The sequence below is a fragment of the Embiotoca jacksoni genome, unplaced genomic scaffold (genome assembly GCF_022577435.1).
Source record: "Embiotoca jacksoni isolate LCO1_2020_lvr unplaced genomic scaffold, fEmbJac1.0.p SCAF_5, whole genome shotgun sequence".
NCBI lineage: Eukaryota > Metazoa > Chordata > Actinopteri > Embiotocidae > Embiotoca > Embiotoca jacksoni.
The window spans coordinates 6,582,184-6,604,582 of record NW_027185403.1 but is presented as its reverse complement, the minus strand read 5'-3'; the positions used below and the strand labels follow the sequence as shown (position 1 = coordinate 6,604,582).

The following is a 22,399-nucleotide window of genomic DNA, read 5'->3' as shown; positions in this document are numbered from 1 at the left end:
GGTGGATGAGGCTTGGAGCTGACCCACAAAGCACCGGAGCATCCTGGAGCCTGAGACGTGTCTTTGTGACAGGACACCTGTTATTTCTCCATCCTCCATCAACTTCGCCCCCTCTCCTCTAACCACACATTAGCAAATCAGAGAGGAAAACAATACCCACCCATCTTTTTGAAAGTAAACATATGACAACATTCCCTTTTATTTGATAATTGCTACGATGTTTTATAATTATTTAAATGAAGGAATGACCAGATTCATTTTCATGTTTATTTTTTTAATACAGTCTACAGTAAGGGAGACAGGTGTTCGATCAATATCATGCAAATCGGCAACATGCCTCAACTTTGGAGGCTATGTAAATGTTATTTTGTGAGTTCCATAAAGCAAAACAGACTGTACTCTCCTGTTAATATGTGTGTAAAGTGTGAAGGAGCGCTCTCCATGGTGCCCAGGGAAGCTTCTCTTCTCACGCTGTTTTTGGTAAAATATTAGCCCCCGCAGCCCAGTGCAGGGCGGCTGACAAATAGAGGGCTGTTGTCCCCCTTCTCTCACAGGGCTGAGGGTTAATGATCCCAGTTTCGGGGGTTAAAGCTTGCCAGTAGGCCTTTCTCCTGCACCCCAACAGATGTTGCTAGGACTTTAATGTGGTTATCAAATCGGAGTGCCCTCTAAGCCCCAGGAGCTCATTGTGTGTTAGTGCATTCCAGGGCCTCGCCGTGGTGACAAGGCATCCTGGGGGCCAAGCTGGGCTCATGCTGAGCCTTCCAGCAGCCCCTCAGAGCTGACAGCTTGGGCAGCCCCTCTCCCCATACCACCTCCACCTCCACCAGCCCCTCTCTGTTTCTGCCCCTGATCCTGTCCCCTCGGTGTCATAAAGTCATCCTTCGTCTCCCCTCCATCCCACATCGGCCCTCTCAGCCACGCTACTCTCACTCTCACTCTCACTGTCACTTTCACCCACTCACATTCTTGGTCTCACACATTCTTCCAGCTTAGACACACATATGCCCACACAGATGGCAAACAAAAACAATCCTACCAATGGTTAAATATATTTCAATATGTTTGCAGGGCTTGTGAAAAACTAAATCAGTTTGAAGCATGTGGATGCACTATATACTTTATATATTAGTCAGTTATTTACAAATCCATTGTGTGCAGCTAAACACTGCTCAGACTCAAATATTTGTAATTTAAATTCAAATTCAAAGTCGCTTCGTGCTTGATATCTTGGAAGTGTGTAAACAATGATGCACAAAGCATCTAGAATATTTCTATTTGATGTAAAGGTGTTTGAATATTTCCATGTATTACTGTATACAGTAGCTTTAAAGAGCTGTAAAAAGCTGATTCAGTATATGTGTGAATGTCAAATGCTGTGGAATAAGCTTGTTTCTAACCTTAAAGCTTCTAAAGAATACAAAATTGGGAATAAAAACTTGAAAGTTTGAAAGGAGAGAAGCACTAGGACTTTAAGCCATTTGTGGCTATGTATAGGTTACACTGTCCTTTTCTGTTGGCATATTTCTTTAAGAGGTGCCAAATTACACACGTGTGAACAGACTATTTAAGGTAGGCAGGAATTTACAATTTAGACCTGTCCTTCGGTCGGCACCTAATGATTTCTGCTGCTATCATTTTGCATAATGACGCAAACATTTGCACAATGTTCTCTACAAAAGCACACACTGTGGTGAACAGTGACAGCTCGTTTGAAATTTTAAACAGGTTGAGTGTTCGTATGCGTCACAAATACCTCCCAAATGATTAGGTCATGGTCTTGGAGGCGATACTAGAGCCCCAGGGTCAACCTGGGCTTTCTCTGCCTCTCTCCGCACGTACAGTATCAATGGCAGCAGCTGTGAGATTGTTTGTACACAGATGCAGGGGTGCTTGATGATAATTGCCTCGCAGCTGCACTCTGGGGCTGGAGCTGGGTGGTGTTTTTTTCCCCCCTGGTGGCTCATATTGTGTGTGTAGCGTTAAGAGCAGGAATGTGGGAAACAGTCGTAATTAAAGTATTCTGTAACTCAATTAAGGATTCTTCCCAGTCCCCCCCGAGTCCTACCTGCTATCCTACACCTATCGCCTGCTAAAGCAGATCAGAGTCTGTCTGTATGACAGGCTGCAGGACTTTGCATCTTCAGTCACCTGGCCCAGGGCATTCAGTGTTTGAGTAATGCCAAGACTGATTGCATTAAGAAATAGGGATTTTTCTTATGCGAAAAATTGAAGGTACGATGGTATATGAGGTGGAGTAAAGACAGTGAAGTGGAATAAATGGGGAATTGGTGTTCCATGGAGGGCTGTGAACCTGCTTACCACTAAGAGGTGAGACACTCATTAGAGCCAGGAGTCATTTTTCATAGGCTGTTATCAACTCACTGTGCACAGAAGATGGATGGATGACAATTATGCTGATGAAAACCTCACATAGCCTTACTGGCAGGAATAGAGCACTCAACAAAATCATCATACCATTGCTTTTGAGTCACTTTCTTAAAACAGCATCAATTCATAGGATTTGTAAAAAAAAAAAAAAAAAAAAAAAATTTGCTTTGTTTTTTCTAAATACTTAAAAGTGTAGGATTATACGTTATATTATGTATATCACACTTTAAAAAAAAATTGTCTTACAGCAATAAAATTCATCCCTTTTGTAATTCCCCCAAAACTGCTGCAGGCCAGTTGCTGGGCAATGTATCTGAGGACTTTGAACAATGACAGGCAACAATCAAGGTGCTCAATTAACTGTGTAATGATTAAGACATCAATTACCAATTTGATTGATGAGACCAAATGATCCGATTCATTTTCTTCATCCAGCGTAAAAACCGGGAGCAGCAAAATGAGACAATTTGTTGATTAATGGTTCGAATGTGCAGAAAGCCCTTCGCCATAATAGTATTTGATGATCGAAAATCCCAGTAAACACTATTTAGAGTCTCATAAAGACTCATATTATGAGTCTCATATTCTTGACAGGACTAAAATCTATAAGATTTATGAATTAAATAGGCAATACAAACAGACTTGTATTTAGTAGATTTAATGTAAAAAAATAAATAGATGCAGTTAACAAGTGGCAATAAACATATTTTTATTTTCTCTATCTTTTTTCTAAATTTTTGCTTTGTATTGCGTAAAAGAGGTTAATGTATCAAATGAATGTATTTCTTTTCTCTGTTGCTATTGATGCTGATGATGTTCCTCTGCCTCTAACAATGGCCATAACAATGTTTGAAGAGCGCCTTGAGACCAGCTTGGACTTAGGCTTTAGTTTTTATTCTGTTCTTGTTGTCAATGTGTAGTGGGATAATTGAGGCGATCTTTGACTATGGGATCTATTTATACAGGGCATAATTCCCTCCGTATTCAGGCATTATCATGGTGTCAGAACAAGCACAATGGCACAATAAGGTCAATATAATGAAACTCCAAAACAATATGGTGTCATTCGTATAATAAAATGTGAGCCACTCTGGGTTTTGTTTAGACCTGCAACAGTGATTGGGTTAAATTGGAAAATTATCATAACCATAACATATTGCCAAATAAACATGCATTTTGTATTAACAGACTGACCAGTAATTAAGCCTGATGGTGTGAAGGTATTATGTCTTTTAAAAAAAAACGTTGACTCTTAGTTTAAATATAGAAAATTACTGCTTTTGTGATTTATTGCGTCTCTCGGGGGGTTATTTCAAGCTTTTTAATCTTTTGTTAAATTTTTTTTACTTTTGTTTGAAAACTATTAATGCATATCATCATTAGTCATGTCAGTTGTAATGGTAGTGGTTGCTGTTGTAATGTAATTATAATGACTATTTTATTACTGTTAAACACTTCGGAAAACCGAATATTATTTGTGCTGCTGTGACTTTATTTCTCTCTTTTCATTAGTTTTCTGTTATACCCAACAGCATCTGGAGACAAAATTACATCAGTTATCCACTTTTTCACATTAGCAATTTGACAAATACCCCCTTTCTAACAGCCCCATATCATTCTGCTTGACTTTCCCCTGGGTCTGAATTCAGTTATTGATTGCCTGTTCAGTTTCACTTGGAAAAGGTTGATAAAAGGAGGTTTTCACTTTCTCAATTCGATGTGACAGCTCCCTAACAAGAATAATGGAAAGCGCCCATTCACAGGCAAATCAAGCTAATCCAGCGTGCCCCTCCACTCTCAATGGAGAAGTCACAGTCCTTCCCGGCCCATTCCATCACAAGCCTCTCTCTTCAGAAACCTTCAAAGTTAGCCCAACTCCTCCAAAAGACAACATTGCTCTTTGTATGGCCCTCTCACTTGCCATCAAATGGATATATAGGTCGATAAATGTATCCAAAGCCAGAAGGGAAACAAAACTGAGGCATATAATTGGTTTGTTTTATGTGTAATCTGATTTCACTGATTCCCAATCCTCCATTCTGTTTATTGTCAGTCTGATGGATAGATATTATCAGACCTGTTGGTGTGAAAATACTCTCATCAACAAAGCATTTTTACACATTTTTACAGCCACATAATACATTAAACACTATGGAGAATTATTAGCATCACTATTATTGAACTACTATATGAAGACAAAATTTGAAAATATTTTTTTAACAAGTGTTTTTATTTCTTCCTTTGAATGATCTGCTGCTTTCCTTCTGAAGTCTTTTTGAGCAGAGTGGATGTTTCAAAGCAAAGGTTCACATGTGTCTGTGAGTCACAGAGTGAGTGAGCATGCAGGCTTGACTGTAGGTAACATAGGTATGTCTGATGTAGATACTGTACCTGTTGCATATTTGTATGATTGCATGGTAGGTTAAAAAGATGCAAAGCAGATGCATAGGAATCATCGTAACTTCAGCTATGTTTAAGTGCTTCTTGCAGTAGCAGCAGGAGCTCTGACACACTGAAAGTTGTCAAATAGTAGGGTGCCTACAGCAGCTCCTTAACTGGGTCTATTAATAACAAACACTGCATCTGAAAGAAGTTTCAAATAAACTCAATGTAACGTTGCTGTGCTTCTATTTACATTTATAGAGGCTGCTTTTGTTTTGGGTCAAGAGATTACAGAGGTCTCATCTGCATGTGACTGACTTTGTAAGACTTTAGTTCAACCATTAAAGTGCCACAGGTTCACTGCCATTCTGCTTTTAGATGAGAGAAAAGGGAGATTAACATGATTTTGCTTTATCCACCACATACAAGCCTCAAAACCATAAAACACAACCCAAAGGCATCCCCGTCCTGCGCTGAATGTGCACTTGTTACTGCTCTCAATTCGGCTTTCAGCCCCCTCTAAAGAGACAAGGCCCAATCACAATATTGTCAAGGCTCTGTTGGTTTTCTGGTTCAAATCCTTGTTCACGCTGTTTGCTGAGTACTCATCTGCTGTGACAGCCTTCAGACAAACAGTGAGTCCTGAAAGAGGTCTCCCACAACCAGATCTTTCCTGCTGGGCAGCGGCTGAAACGCTCCTTTCTCTCTCCATCAAGTGTAACCCAGGCTATTGAGTTGGCCCCTGGGATCCTTCCATTGAGGTGGGCTATGGGCCAGTGCTTCGCCCCTCCTTGCCCCAGGCCACCCTCATTCTCCCAGGACACCTGTACCCCTAAAGCCCATCGTGGGAACCTCCTCGCTGCCTCTGCCACCTGAGCTGCTCCCTGTGCCAGCTGGGCACATCTGACAACACCATTGGGAGTCAAAGCATACAGAGACCAAAGATAGTCACAGCGTGCCAGCTTGACTGAGCTCTTAGAACTTCTTACTGGCGAACTGTTGTCCTTATTGAAGTCAGAAAGATTAAGGAATCTCTGCAGAAGTTATGAATCAAACTTGTGTCAGTTTGTGATCTATAGCATCCATTTAAGATTTGCATATCTGAAAAATACACTCACAAAAACACATTTCCAGCCTCAGATCACAGTCCTCCCTCCTGCACCCTACCCTCTAAATCTCCATGGCACACTGCAAAAAATGGCATCAATTAATCAACATTCATGAACCGTTTACTTGAGCTCTCCTTTGTGTGCTGCAGGGCCTAATCCAGACAGAGACCAGGCTGTTCTGCAGCAGTGCAGACTGCGTCACTCCACCCTTTGTGGGAGAAACCCATCAACTGGTGTTTCAGGGAAATGTCTCCCCCCACTGAGAGCCTAACCTTCCCCCTCTCTCACCCTCTTCCTCTTGTGCCCCCTCGGCACTCAGGGCAGGAAGCTCTATCTCTTAGAGGAGGCCATCCATCTATCTTGCCTCTTCCAATCCAATTCACAGCCGCTCGACATGTATGAAGACATCTGTCCATATTTGATCAGATATTCCATTTTGCTGCAAATGATCTCAGCCTCCATCCCCACCCATGAAGGAGGCAGCTATTTAAATGTGCTGATACTTTCCTGCATAATAACCTGCCAATTCTTTGCCTTGCAGAAGAAGCAAGTTTAATTGGCCTGTGCATTTAGAGCTCTTCTACAATTACACAATTACAGCGGAGATGCATTTCTGCACGTTGCGATGTTTGCCCCAATTTACTGCACTTTTCATACAGTTTAACTCTGGTTCTCTTTTCAGTGGATGCAAATTTGGCTCATTTGGCTTCAAATGAAGCATAATTGCTCATATTGAAATCCACACCTTTCTACAAGAGGTTCCTGCCAGTTAGTTCTCATTAAACCTAAGGAGAACAAAAATTCCCAATTCCATTTCAGCACACATGCCATCTGTATCATCTTGTGTAAAAAGCAAGGAAATTGGAGACAAAATGGATGCTGAGTGCATGGATGTAAAACTTAAAAATCAGTTTGTTCAACTTACTCAGTGCCATAGCCCCCTTTTCCCCCTGTGATGCCTGTTTTCTAAATTTCTCACAAGAAGCATGAATTAAAAATTTACGAAGTATGTTTTAGTGAAGAAAAAAAAACAACAACAAAAAAACCGAGGGACATGGCTGATTGAAATTAAAGCTATTTTCATTGTTTTCAAATACAGAATGTGTTTGCTGTGGGCAAGCTGAAAAAGCATTCAATTAAGTGCAGTCTAATTAGTTTGAATGGCATGTACGGCTGGCCTCTCTACATTCAAACACCAGAATGGTGTGTCAACCCCGACATGCGATCACCATCAAACTGTTTTCCACTCCTTCCTCTTCTTTTATATCACTGCCTTGAAAGTTATAGAAAAAAAAACCCTCTAAAAGGCCCTCTGGTTCTGAAGTGGTGGCCTGAGCCCACTCCAAACAATGCCTTACAAGATACTGTTTAAATTCATATCCGCTCTTCCTTTCTTATGGAGGGACAACACAACAAACCACTGACCCACTGATACACAATTAGAAGTGATGCGGCAGTTAAGGCTACAAGCAACTTTGTTTAACAGTCTGTCTTTGACCCTCCACCACTGAATAAATATAATGCCCCCAATGAGAGTAAGACACTGAGGTGGAGTGAAAAGGGAGCTGGGGAAGATTTTAAGCCACAGATAAGTAGTTAAAGACCTTTATAGAGTATAACACCATTATCCCTGCTGAATAAAAATAGGATTTAGTGTTTTTTCCACTTAATTTAAATCAAAAGAGTCCCCACCTTACATATTGCACTGGTAATGTAATGGAGAGAGACCCACAAAAAAGGCTTTGTGGCTCTGACACCTCCTATAGTGGGACTGTGTTGTCCTGTGAGCAAAAGGGAGAGAAAGGTTTTTCTTCCCTGCATTGCTATCTGCTAACACATTCTAATTGATGCTACTGCATTCCTCCACTGGATGCATTCAGTGAATAACGAGCCTTGGACTGAATACGCATGAATTGGTCCCCACCAAGCAAAGCAGTAAAGCCTTTGGCCCCCCATCTCTTAGCCTCCCCACACCGCCACCATCGCAACCACAACCAAGCACCACCTCCCCTCCAAACCTTCCCCAAAGCTCTACTCTAGCTTTACCGCCCATTAAAGCACCACCATTGTGCAGAGATGCAGTCCACAAAAGCTGTCAATCTCTCTGGGTCCTCCAAAGCTTGGACTCACACAGACTGGAGTGACAGACCTCCCCCTTCACCCCCAACCCACCCCTGCTCCCCCTAAAATCCTCTCCCCGAAAACTTCTCAGCTAACTATCCCCCACCACCCTCTCTCTCTCCCTTCTCTCCCTTGCTCGCTCTCCCTCTCGCTCTCTCCAGCCCCGGCGCACAAAGCATCAATCTGTCTTCAGCCCCAGCACCCTTGGCCCTTTGTCCCATCTGCAGGTGCCTCTGAAAGCACCCACGGTCGCCCCAGCCTCTGCGCACGCCACGCCTAGTCCAGGGACAGGAACTGCTGACAAAGACCCAGTGTGGGAATGAGGGATGTGTGGAGGGAGGGAAGGGGGTGTCGAAGGGGGGCTGCTCCAAGACAGATGGCTAGGGAAGTCTCCCGACTCCTCCACAGGGGCTGTCAGTTTGAATTCAGAACTACCGATGAGACACACAGAACCACTAAAGGAATGCCCAGTAAATTCAGCAGCCACTGTACACTTCACCCGGGACCAGAACTTAGAACCAGTTGCACTCTTTGCATATCAGATCATTCATAGAGACATAGACACTGATTTTTAACAGGAATTGTTCAGAAACACTCCAATAAATGTTAAATGTGTTTGAAATATTTTTTTTTGCTATAAATTTATCAATGCAGAAAATATTCAAAAATATATTATTCTCAGTATCCCCTGAGGCTTACTTTCCCTTGAAAATAAATATATCCAAATTTTCTGGCAATTGCCGTGGCACAGCCGGTGGTGCTGAAATTATAAAGGCCTTACAGTATATAGGTCTATTCAGTTGGATGTTGTCATTATTTTTTTCACAGTCATGAGTCACTTGATATATATTTTATGCAATGTTTTGTGTTTCTTTTTCTTTCTGCATTCACTGGAGGATATAAAAGCAAAAATCTTGAAAAAAAACAACCTTCGAAAGACCTTCACGGACACTTTCTAACCATCTTCACTTCTTCAGTTGCAGTCTCAAAACAGTACTTAGAGTTTAAATAGTTTAGTCCTCAGGAAACTCCACGAAAAACAAAGATTCATTACTGCAGTGAACGTTTGATGAAATGTAACCTGAGACAAACTGTAATCAGCTCTGCACCCTTGCTCTTTTCCTGTGCAACAGGTTAGTGACATCTCATTGATGTTACTGGGCTGCCACCAGGTGGCCATGCATTGCATTGCAGAAAACAATCAACAGGCAAATGTTTGTGCTATTGACGTGCTTGTAATAGTAGAGAATGAAAGACAGTGACCAAGAAGAAGAAAAATTATGATAAATATCTTTATATTTTCTTTTGAATAACAGTTTAATTTTTTTTTTTTAATTTTTTTTTTTAAATTTTAAAATTTGTAAGTACATTTGTAAGTAAATTTTAAGTAAACCCTCCAGCCCCCCCTTTAGCTTTATTTTTTTTTTTTAGCTTGCAGTCAAAATCAGACATATCATTGTTACCTCGGTTGAAGTTTAAAATCTTAACCAGCTGTTGAACTGGTATGAAACCAGCCCTTCTGGCCAATGAAACAGTTTCTATTGTTCAATGTTCAATGACATACAATTACAAAAATATTTTAGAACGATTAACCTGTTTGAGCTTCAAAGTTCATGGTTCACCCTGGAAACAGCAGCTGTTAAAGTCATCTCATCAAAACGTCCATTTAGTTGCATTTTTAGAGCTTTCAATCACATCACACAGTCTTCCACTGTAAGGTAGAAGATACTAAAGAAAATCAATTGATAAGATCAAAATCTCCAGAACAAGTACTGAAAATGCATTAAATTGAGATAGTTTCATTAAATTTGAATTCAATTACGTTGAAGCAAGTTTAAGTCGCCGCCATTAAAAACGAACCATGTTGTTGAATCACGTTGAGAGCTCTACAAATATGTAATGCAACATTGAGCCAGCAAATTGTATATTATACTTTATTAATACTGTAAATGGCCGTTACCATGCTTGAAATCAAGTCCTCTGAGATACACTGCAACTGCCTGTGCTGTGACGGTACTGAGATAGATCGGGGACAGGAGACAGCTATTCCAAGATTCAACACGTGTGGAGAAATAAAATAAATCCTTTCTTCATTTTGCCACATGGTGGAGATAGAGTCTAATTAACAGCTGTGCACTTGTTCATAGGCAGTGGTGCTATGTGACACATACTTCCTCCTTATGCAATCAATTTTTCTTCTATTTGGACTTAATGCTCTTAACATAATATTGACACTATAAATATGGTCATTAGCCCACATCATCCCATCTACAGTAAGAAGTAAAGCAAATCACCTACATGTGGATTTTGGAAGTTGTCTTTCCACAAGTCTGATAGAAGACATGACATGGAAGCAAAATAGCCCAAAATCTGGAATATTTATTAACGCTTGAAAACACTATGTTTTAGCCTGCCATGTCTCATCTTTAACGAAGCTAACATTTAAAGTCATAAATCTTAACACAGTTTTCAATGCATTTGAAAATATTTGGGCTGCCTCAGTGGTTTCAATCAAAATATGAACATTTACACAGGCACTTACATCATGTTTTTTTTTCAGTGGTGACAGTTACTACAGTTGTAGAGTAATTTTAAGGCCCTGGTTTAATGTTGTGGAGATGTTGTGTGTTTTCTCTGCATCACAGCATGTTAAAGTCAGTATATTATTAATGAAGTCTCTGAGTGGTACACTAAATACTGGCTAATACTGGACACTAATATGTAAAACCACATATTACAAACAGGATGCTCTCAGAAGTTTCAAAAGTTATGACTTTGAGAGTCTTTAATTTACAGGATAAACAGGATTATATGACTTTAAACCATCTTTGGAACAAGTTAGTTGTTGGGATTGAACTATATTAGAGGTGCTGATTGCCTGTGTTAATGTGTAAACTAACAAAATCTTATAAATAACTTTTGGGGAATTATCTTCTGAGTGAATTTCCAAGAAAAGGAAGTCTTATTATGACTTTCCACCTTAATGCTTTGTTTTGTGCGTGTGCTCCTTATTTTAGTCAGGGTTGACCTCCACTTTCCAATGAAAACAAAACACAAACTGCATAGATTACATGGTCATCCACTGTCAATGATTTTGTGGTTCAGAACACTAATTCACAAACAGACACATAAATATCTCATAGTGAGCTGCTGTCCTTGATAGGCTGAATAATGAGGCTTTACATAAACTTCCTCTTTCTTCACTTATCTCAGTTTTTAAAATGACCACATTTCATTTAAAGTCACCAAGGAAAAAAATGCAAACCTGTTGCCACATGCAAATAGCTGTGAAGGTCACTAGGCTATGACGCACAAAAATGCAAATAAGCTTGTAAGAACCGCAAGAGAATCAGACTGCCATTTGTGCCCTATAACCCACATCGTCTGGCTTGAGTTTTCTTTTGATTTCACGTTGCACATATGGATTTTGAGGTTAAAGGTTCAGACATAATCTCTTTGTAGAAGGTTTTTGTAAGAGTAATTTAAATCCAGATTATAATTCATAACTCAAAACAACATTCATTAAATTCACATGCAGTTTTTCAGAATGTAAAAGAAAAACTGTTTTCATAAATGTGACCCAGCATCTAAAAGATTCATCAACAACATTACATGACCAGATCTAAAAGATTACATATACCTTTATTTCTTATACATGTCAGCATTTCCTTTGATTACACACAATACACAATAATTGAGAAACTGTCTGGATCTTAAGGACACAGTTTTTTCAGTTTTCTTATTTCACACTATTCCACCTTCTTCTGTATTTCATAATGTGCCTCGCATGCATATTATGCCTGATGACGCCAGCAGTTAAGACACTAAATGTATGTACATAGAAACCAAATTAAGCCATAACTCAAACTTTTCAGTTGCCCATACTTCAAATTGTATTCTTACTCCTATTATAAAACTGGAGACAATTCTTTATCATATTTACAAAACTACATCTTCTTCGTTGGGACATAAACAATTATTCAACGTGCCTAATTTTGCTGGTTTTAGCCCTCCGGTGATCTTGTCAAGGGTTATGACCAAAACAAAAAGATCACATTATTGCTCTTGCTTTTTAGTGGGTGCCTACTTTTACCAAGGTACACATGGGTCAGCAAGGTCTGTTAGATCTTGTTGATCTATCCATCCTTCATCTATGAGTAGTATTAATCTATAAGCCCGCATATAATTCATAGAAAACTCATCTGCATTGCCCATATAGACCAGACCCGGGCATTGTACGGCCCGCGGGCCACATCCGGCCCTTTGGCTGTACCTGACCGGCCCGCGTGAGGTCAATGGTAAATTAGGAATCACACGTAAATAAGTGCACATCATGCATGTGTAACCCAGGTAATGTTCAGTACCCCCAATTTACAGATGTTCCCTAAACGTCACACCGTGCGAGCCAGTGGTCTGAACGTCCTGGCGGTTGGCCGGAGCAGAGCCCTTTGCCGCCCGTCCCACTCTGAATCACGCACTCACCTACCGGAGACCCTGCAGCTGAGACAGGTGCGTGAGGCAGACAAGGTTTGGAGCAAAGTACGACATTTTGAGATTCCCAAGAGATATCGAGTGCTTGTTAACTAAGTTGTGTCCGAGAATTGTGAGTAATTTACATTGAGGAACATAGCAAAGTAAAAACCAGTCAGGATACCAACGTTTTGTATGATGTGGATTAATTATGGTCATTGTTAGGAGCTGTTTTAGCCTCACACCGCTGGCGGCTAATGAAGCCATGAAGCTGACGGAAGCACAACGTTACCGCTGCTGACCTCGCGTGAATGAAACACATGTCAGTGTGTGTGTGTGTGTTGAATTTTTTTTTTTTTAAGTTACTGTATATGTTGTAAAAGTACGTCGATTGCCAAGTGTGTGGTTTGAAATTGAGGCAAAATGAGACCTGTCAGTGGGCGGTGGGAAGAAAATCCGAGGAACTTAAAGGATCCAATTTTATTTGCACTTTGTTTTCTGAGATCTGTTTTTTGGGATTCAAACAAACAACCGAAAAATACCTAACCCTTCTCTCACTGAACAAAAACAAATAACTGGAAAAACAGCACATGAGGTAATTACACTACAAACAAAATATCAATAGCACTTATCACATTTTTGTATATTTTTCTTTGAAATACTGCAAAAATATGCTCATTTTCAAAATCTTTTTCGTGAATAGTGATATAATATTGACGTTTTTAAAATGCTTGCACCACATTTTAAGAGCCTAATTGTAACATCTACTACTACCAGTAGCAGCTAATAAAAAAACAACAACCATACAATTTACTGCTTTTTCTAAAGAGATAAAAATTCATATTGAGCAGAATTGAGTTCAGCCCTCCGCAACAGTCCCAGTTTCTCATGAGGGCCCCCTGGGGGAAAATGAATTGCCCCACCACCCCTGATATAGACCATCATTTGGAGATTTCTGTTCGTACCTCGGTCATCCTCGGATTGCAGTCACAAATAAGCTACTTTTGTCACGCTCCTCTGCGAACATACAAAAAAATAAATAAATAAATAATAATAATTTGGATTTTAGATGATAGCGCTTTAGACAGCATTACCCATAATGCAACGCGAGTGGCAGTCGCCGCACCTTCGCCGGGTGGAGCCAGTGAACGTGGGAACTGCTGCTGCTGCCGCTTGTTAGAGTGGAAACTGTTTGACAGGGAGGGCGAGCCGAGCCGTGCCGAGCCCCGAGCCGTACCGTACCGTGCCGTGCCGTGCGCAGGGACCTGACGAGGAGAAGTTAAGTTTTCACCGTGTCGACGGGGCAGTTTCAGAGTCAGCGGGGGAGGGAGGGAGGGAGGGGGGCGGTGGGGAAGGAAAGGAAAAGGACCCGAGAGCGACAGATGAGTCCGAGCAACAGGGCACGGAGAGAAATGTCAGCGACTGTTTCAGCCTTCAGCAACGGGAAGCGCGACTAGTGCACCGCAACGCGGAAAAAAAAAAAATAAATATATAAATATATATATATATTACAGGAGCGAGAGAAATGCGAAGATACCGAAATCAACCAAAATGGAAACGATGTAGCGTCGCTGCGGCATTTCACACAGCCAGAAGTAACGTTAGAGGAGAGGGCAGATAGCTGAGGAGCTAGCGGGTCAACTCAAACATACATGTGAAGTTATTTTCCACGGAGGAGCTGCAGCAGAGCCCCCGGAGGCGTCTTCGTTTGAACCGCAAGGAGTTCTCGTCGGCGTTGCGAAATCCAAAAAAAAAGAAGAAGAAGAAGAAGAAGAAGAAGAAGATGCTGCGGAGACGACTGAACCGTTTGGTATGTGTGCTTTTGGGCATCAACACGCACGCACACGCAGTTAGCTTATGACATCCTGCTAGCATTTTTAACCGCTGTGATTGTGCCCTGACAATGCCTCCAACCACCACCACCACCACCCACCACCACCACCCTGTAAACGCGTGAGAGAAAGCATCCAGCTTATAAGGAACTTGTTACTTCACAACAGCTGTTGTCTCACTTCACGTGCTCTCCCGTCAGCCCGAGCCTGTCGTTAGCTTTCAGCGCTAAGGTAAGTTCTTTTCTGGGCAAGGAAGTCACGACAGATGAGAGTTGGATGTCAAGCTCGGCTCTCTTTTTTTTTTTCTTCTTTCTTAAAGACGACTCATCTCTCGGGGCACACGCGGCCACCGCTGCTCTAAACTCAGGATTTCCGCCTGGTGCCTGTGAAACAACTTGGAAACCACAAGCTCATTTAAAAAAAAAAAAAGACGGCGCCTAAACCTGTTCCCAGAGATGTGGGCTGCTTCCCTCTGGGGGTCCTAAATGCTCAAAAATATGCACTCAAGTTATGCAAGCCGCGAAGATTTACATACTGTTATAAAGAACATCTTGTGATATCGGACAGTTGCTCAGAGCACACATTTAAAGACTTGCAAAACTTGTGATCGGCATTTTTATCTTGTCATAAACCAAAGCGAGTGATCGGTTAATAGAGAACAAAATATTCAACAGATTAATCACTGACCAGAAAAATGGCTAATCCGTCTTTTGTATATATTATAATGACTTTTAATTACTGTACATTCCCATTTTTTGTGTAGTGTAAAAGATGTGTGGGGGGGGGGGGGGGGGATTGATACAGCATAGTGTTAATGTAGTATTTTGCGCGGCATTAGGGAATCACTACACGGTAGCAAAGTATAGATGAAAAAAACAACATTGTCAGGTGCATGCAACATTTTTGACAGCTAGTTATGACAATTGTGGTCCGCCTGTCTGCTTGACAATCCCCTTTTGCTGCAATAAAAATGAATGAAGTGAGACGAATAGACTGAAAACTTTATTCTATAAAACAGACGTTGACAAAGTTTTCTTTTGTTGACATAATCTGCAGTCAAAAAAAGGAAATGCACTAAAACATATTGCAACATACGTTATCGCCTTCACTCGTATCACAAAATGTTCCGCATCTCGTGATTGCCCTAAATGGTTGCCACTTAGTGGTTAGCCATCAAATTTGTTCAGTACAAGAAGTTGGTGTTTTGCCAGCATAAAAATGCTTCGACATCATATTTCAAGATCGGTCAGCTTACCCTTTTAAAGTTCATCCATCGGTTTCATTGCCCTCCTCCATCACGAGCAGGCTAGTTTGAAAGTGGAGTAACTATCTGCAAGGCCAGGTTTATGAACGCTAAACCGCCTTTGCTGCTTCTTTATCATCCTCTAATGCACCAGTAACCTGTTGTCACCCGCAGGCTGAATCCCCCCCACACGCTATGTGAGCAGTATAGATAGCGACAGTGAATAAGGAGAAGCAATATAATAATTATAGTGCCTGACCCTCCTCCTGGCCTCTCTCTAAGTGTTGCCAGGTCAGCTGATTTTCCCGCTTCTGGAGAGGATTGCTGCTGTAATTTCTCTTCAGTGTGAGCTGTAAATAATATTTTGTGCAGAGCAGCCAGCCACACTGTCATTGATGCACACAGTGCTGCTATCTCCGGCTCTGGCTCTCTGCCGCCTGATTCACACCACCCTCCCTTTGCCCACGGGAGGTACACGTGCATCATGAAGAGGGAGCAAGATAGAAAAAGAAGGGGGAGAGGGATTGCTCATCCCAAAAGGCACAGAGGAAAGCCTCATGTTTCTCTCGACTCTCCCACTATGATGCGCTGTGCCACTAAACCCCGAGTGTGTCTTTGGAAATTCATTAAAGATGGCTGTGGGAACGAGCGGGGCAGGGTTTTTCATCGGGGGGAGGAGGGGGGGGGGGGGGCTCCAGAGGTTGTAATGCTCTTGACAGGAATGCAAAATCACACGGTTGCCTTTTGATGTTTGTTCAAGCCCTTGAAGGCAACAGTGTGATCTGAGAGAGCTGAAGCCTGGCGGAAATGTGATAGTATTCATTGTGGGTTGTGGGATCCCCTGCCTTGAGCACCTCAGTATCTTTTTTTAAATTTTTTTTTTTTTTGCACCATGGTAACTAGTATAGCTCTTCCTACTCACTAGCTGAGTTAAAATCAAAGATGTGAAGTTTCTGCTTTATATTTGGATTCTGTTACGGTACTATAGCAAATACTCCTGCTCAGTAGTGAATGACACCCAGACTCGTGTTAAATATATCTGTCTTGCACACGTTGGTTAGAGGATGGAAGCTCTGCAGGGGTATTTACCCTTTACAAAAGCAGGAAGTAAACATGTTGACTCTTAACAGAATTCCATTGTATCAGGATTGTATAATAGAAGAACATTGCGCTTGAATTATTTGTCATTGAATTTATTTATTGAACAAGCATTTTTAATACGACTTAATCATTTGAGCCAAAATTCTCCACTTGCAGCTTTCCAGTTGGGCCATTTTTTTTCGCCTTTTTGTCTTATGTGAAAGACAATGTGAAAACCTTTGGACTTTATTTTCTCGCATTTTATATAAAAAAAATGATTTAGCAAGAAACCAATTGGCAGATTAGTTGTTGATGAAAATAATGATCAGCTGCTGGTGAAGAAGTTTTGCGGGTTTTCCATTTGGGTTGGATTCTGATTTCTAAGCAGGATGTCATGTGAAATTTATACAATTTAACCGCCAGTTCAGTTGTGTTTTCAAGGCTTCCGTAAGGATTTCACCACTCCATCTCTCCAGTCTTTCCATGCAGCTGCAGGTTGATGTACTGACGCCTGCCTGCCTGCTTTAGCTCTGTCTCTGCTTGCCTGTGACCCCAGCACTAGTAATCAGGCCCTTACTGGGCAAGAGATGTTGTTATGTGTGAGGGGTTTGAAGGATTGCATGTTAAATGTGTTTTGAAGCCCCGGGTTTCGGCAAACTGGTTTCTCAGGTCAGCCAAGGGCAGCTGCACGTTTGTGATGTCCACACAAATCCTCTCGCCGTCGTAAATACACTGGCTTAAATATATTTCCTTCCTCTTTATCCAATGTTGCTATTCTAAATGGAAGCTAATGTTTCATTCTGCAGTAAAAGACAATACTTCACACAGTCAGTCTAGTATGCAGCATTTTTGGCATTCAATAAGATAAAATGTGCCTCATGCTTGTGTCATATTGTATTTTTTTGCTTAATTTTCCATCCTATTTCAAATATATTTTTTCATGTCAGTCTTATTTCTACATGCTTACATCTGGGAGCAGCCAGTAGCTCCTGTTGGACACATATTAGAGGCTTTTAGTAACGGATGACTTTTCAAATGGACTCGTCACTTTTGTGTAAGCAGTTGGGGTAAGAGTGCATGCGAGGGCCACAGACCATACAAGGCATGTAAAGCCGTTTGATTTATCGGGCCTGTTTGATTAGGAGAGATGCGTATTGATCAGAACTGTGCTCAGTTTTGCTGCCATTAGTCTTGCAGCCGCGAACCGGCCGGCGAACAGAATTGCTTACTCTAATTTCTTTCCCTTCCTTCCTTCCTCTCCGTCTGGCCTCCTGTACCATGCCCAATAATGGAAACACAGCCAAAGGAGCTCATCTGCAACACACGGCGGGATAATAAATATATTTAGCATGGGGAGGGAGATAGTGTGGAGGAATAAACGGCCGGCTGTGGCAGAGCGGGCTGATGAAATATAGTGTGGGAGGCAGGAAAGCCCTGCGTAACTCAAACCCGAGAAACTGGAGTGAAACCAGGGGGTGGACCTGTAGCCTCTTTGCACCTCTCCATCTCTTTCTCCACCTAATGGATAGACTCTTTCAGGCTTCCTGTAGTGGATAACATTGGAGTGGGCGGCTTAGGTTGGATATAAGGGGGCCATGGATGGCTTTTTGTGGCAATTTTCAACTTCCTCTTAAGAGCTAGATTGAATTCTCAGTTTGTACCTCTAAATAATTCAGGTTGCTTCATTTATTTTGAATTCTCCTCACATTGCTCCTCCCTTTCCTGACCCAAGTATCCTCGCCAGCCTAGTGGCACTCAAAATGCATCCTCATCATCCATATATGTATAAAGGCTCATCCAGAGATTTTCTGTGCCATGCTCCAGCTCGAGCATTACTCGGAAAGCCTTCGCAGTGAGATGTGAAGAGAATGCTTAGATGTGTGTGTGTGTGTGTGTGTGTGTGTGTGTGTGTGTGTGTTTTTTTTCCCGTCTGTGTCTACGCCTCACTCTCTGTGTCTGAGCACGGAGGAAGGGGGGGGGGGGGGGGAACATCAGCATCTGTGATGTTTCATCAACCCAGTTTTTCGTAGTCACCTGAAATGATAGGGTATACTCGCTGACACAGAGAAAAGAGGCGCACCATGTGAAGATTTAACGAGAGCTCGAAGACATGCGAATGCCCCCTCCCCCCCCCCTCCCCTCCACGCACCCGAAACCCGGGTTAAGAAACAGCCGACAATGATTACCTCAACGGCAAACTCCAAAGGTAGGCAGGCGGTGTTGCTCAGTGGAAAGGAGAAAAAGGAGTCTTTTTAACGTGGTCACAGTTCAGTGGGAGGAAACGCTGGTTGGGGAAAAACCCAAATCTACCATGGCCTCGAAGCAGCGGAAGCAAAAGGCCACATTGATTTTTGCCATTAGTCTTGTTGCCCTCCTTTGCACTGTCTCAGGATAATTAATCGAATGGCAATTACGGCCAGTGTAGCCTGGTACATTATTAAAGATAATGTCATCAGTCGGGCTGTAGCTGAGATGGAGATTTTTTTAAAGCTCGTCAGCATTAGCATGTACTGTAAATGCCTTTTTGTTGGTATCGCATGGCTCCCTGCCAGATGTGGTGGGGCGGGATAAAACCATTGTAGAGTTGTGCAGTTTAGTTACCCATACTCGACATGGAAAAAAAAGCAGCTGGATCAAGCACCTTCATCTAAGTAGCTGCATCTGGTGATTTGTCACACGCATACAAACAGAGAGCACAGAGAGTGTGTGCACTTGGCTGGAAAAACCATACTCCATTTAAGGCTACACTACTTTAAATTCTCTTTAATTATAGATTAAAGTGTGACTATGCTGCAGCTCGAAATGGGCTCGCTTTTCCTCGCCTTAAAACACAAAACGTGGAGGTTTTCTCCATAAGAGCCCCAGAAAATAATGCACTTTTGTCATCCTCTCCTTGAATTTAGTGAACTAACTGGTCCTATGGGATAAAGTTCAGAAGGTGGAGTGATATCTAATCTTAAAACCAAAGCCTCAGTAAATATGTTTTATGACTATAAACCAGTGGAAAGATATCTTGCTTGGTGAATATATATAATCTTATTATTTTTAGATTCATCACGTGAAGTTTAGACTACATTCTTGTCTTCCGTGTGGTCTTTTGTTACATTCTATTCAGAGGAACAGCGTGCCTCAGATACATGACTGACCGCAGACCTCTGTCAGCATTGTGTGACTTGCTTACACATTTCCTCTTGTAAAATCTATGGTCATTTATTGTGTTCTACAACATTTTTTTTGTCCTCTTCTGTGGTGTCAAACAATAGCCGAGGTAGTCTTTCCAGTTGCACATTACACAAACAGAAACCAATGAACAATTCATTCCTCGGTTTGGGGAAAGCCTTTAATCTCGTGGCCACCTGTTACCTGCTCACAAAATGTCAGTGGTTTTTAGACATTTGGCATTTTAATCATCGTTGGCTAACACAAGTTAAAACAATATCTGTCTGTGGCTTTTTGAGTCGACCAAATGATTGAGGAAGCAGCTCCCAGTGCGAGGTCTAGATGAGTTTCCCCTCCTCCCCATTGTCGAGGGACACAGTGTAATGTAGGCCAGTACCAGCCCATGGTACAGTACACTCTGTGTCTTGTACAGCTGCAGGGATGCTCGTAGAACAATGAGCCTTTGCCTATACACAACAGCTCCTTAGGATCAGCCCTCAGTTCAAGTTGGACTATTACCCTGTGAGGCTATTCATCACTGTGTGCAAACAGCGGCCAGAGGAGAGCCTCTGATATGGGGTCTTAGGCCAAGTGTGGGTGAATCCATAATGGAGGTAACTCCTGTTATAGTATCATTACAGAGTAATGTCTCGGCTTTTCATTGATTTGGTAGCTGTCTGTGTTGTACTGTTATTAACTAACAATAATGTGGATTTTGTTCAGAGGCTCAATTTGTTAACTACATTTCAGTATGTTGAGGTCTGTTGCTTTGTGCCCAAATCTGTTCAACTGTCAAATGTTCTTTTAAGCTTCTTTTTTTTTTTTTCACGCGATTGAATTGTTGTTTTACGATGCGAAGTACCTTGACCTGCTTCTATATGACATGAATGGTGCTTCGAATGGTGATTTGACAAAGTAGAAGGAAATTGAAGAAATAGTAATCTCTGCTAACAGCCTTGTAATTTTATTTATTGCCAGTCCAAAATAGTCTTTGACATTTGTTGAACTGTTATGCCCCAAGGAAGGTCTCTCAACTTAGTCAGCCTGCTTAACTCAACGTAAACAGACAGGTATTTGTTTTTACCTGTTGTGCATAAGTAAGTTTGATCTGAGCGTGCTTGCTTTCTCTTCAGCAACAACCTGGCTCTCATCAATATATTCTATTCATTGTTTTTTTTTAACTGGAGCGATTTTCTGCTCATGAAGGAAAGGAGAAGACTACTAAAGCTAATATCTTAACATAAATATTTCGTAAACATGATATATTAGACCTTAAAACTACAACTCCTACAGTAGTAATAAACAATTTGGTCATTTAGCAACTAGTTATATTGCATTTCTGAGCAAAGCTTGAAGCTTACTAATTGAACAAGATATAGATATTTCTACAATTGCATAGAGAATCTCTGTATTTTTTGATGATGCACACTAATAATATTTATTCGATGCAGATATATAGAGGAAAAACCTTTCTTTAGAAAATATATGTAAAACTCACTGCAATCTGAAAATGGAGTGTAGAAAATGTTATATGTTTGACATTATTTTCAAGTGAGGTAGCATGGCTTCCTGAATACTGAGTAAAGTAAGTTCTAGTTATATTTTTCAGATGAAAAGGATTTATTGAATGGCCATTATACTCAAATATCACAAAGGATTTTTGTGCTGAAATTAGACAAATTAGCCTACGTAAAATAGCTTAATTAAAAACGTGTTTGCTGCAAAGCAAACGCAACAAAGAGGGAAGTACTTCTTGAAGTCCTTGTAGTGACGAACCTTTAATTTTGGTTTGATGTGAATGTGCCTTTGTGCTAAATGTTCCTAAAAAGATAATGTAGCCTCTGTAAATTCTCTGCAGTCGAGGCAACGAGAACTTGGATGTGTAATCAAAACTGAGAGAGTTACAATTAGTGAAGCACAGTGAGCATGCTGGAATAGGGCAGGCAAGTGGGAGAGAGAATAGAGAGAGACTAGAGAGAGAAGAGAGAGTGCTGCAGTGACTAACAGCATTGACTCAACACATGCATCTTTCCCCTTGCATTCAAACATTCATCACTCAACTCTATTCAGCCTGTCATAACGGCAACTTTATGTTGCTGTTAGGCTGTTTTTACTGTTATCATTACCATTTCTTGAAACGGTTTACTGGCGGTTAAACATCTGCACTGGCATTTATGTATTCCATTACTCTCAGAACACCATTTCAACTTTAGGCCAGTATTTAATATGTAATGCCATACATCTTCTCCCGGGACTAGGGGTGGGCCTTATCGTTCACGATGATATTGATATGATTTTTTTTTATGTGATAAAGAAAAATGCATATTGGGATTTGGCGTTATTCCGACCTGTTGACCTAATGATGATGGCATACCCATTATGTGGCGTAACTTCCGCATGGCAAAAACAAGCGTGGGTAAAAGCGGCTTCACAGTGGAGGAATTACTTCTCATAAAAAGGGGCTTGACTTCAGTGGTTTGGCAACAAAAGATTAGATGTACAGAGAACCACAACAATATGTTCGCTTTGGATAAGAATAATGAATATTTCAGGTCATACTGTTACATTTTTGCTGACATATACAACTTTAATCATTTGTTTTGTTGCAGTTT

The 22,399-nt window shown here is 41.2% G+C and overlaps 1 protein-coding gene across 9 annotated transcripts in view; it reads left to right on the top strand.

Annotated features, from left to right (window-relative positions):
• The first annotated feature begins 13,602 nt into the window (after nucleotides 1–13,602).
• atp11c (ATPase phospholipid transporting 11C) overlaps nucleotides 13,603–22,399 on the top strand; it is a 40,311-nt gene continuing 31,514 nt past the window's right edge. For 6 of the 9 annotated variants that reach the window (XM_069171188.1, XM_069171181.1, XM_069171179.1 and 3 more), the window contains exon 1: nucleotides 13,603–14,283. Coding sequence is in view for 2 of the 9 variants with exons in the window: in XM_069171186.1 (XP_069027287.1) it covers nucleotides 14,257–14,283 (27 nt within the window). In the remaining 7 variants the exon portion in view is untranslated. Of the gene's footprint in view, nucleotides 14,284–20,019; nucleotides 20,402–22,399 lie in introns of those variants that run through there. The other 3 variants (XM_069171186.1, XM_069171180.1, XM_069171187.1) reach the window with 3 other exon arrangements.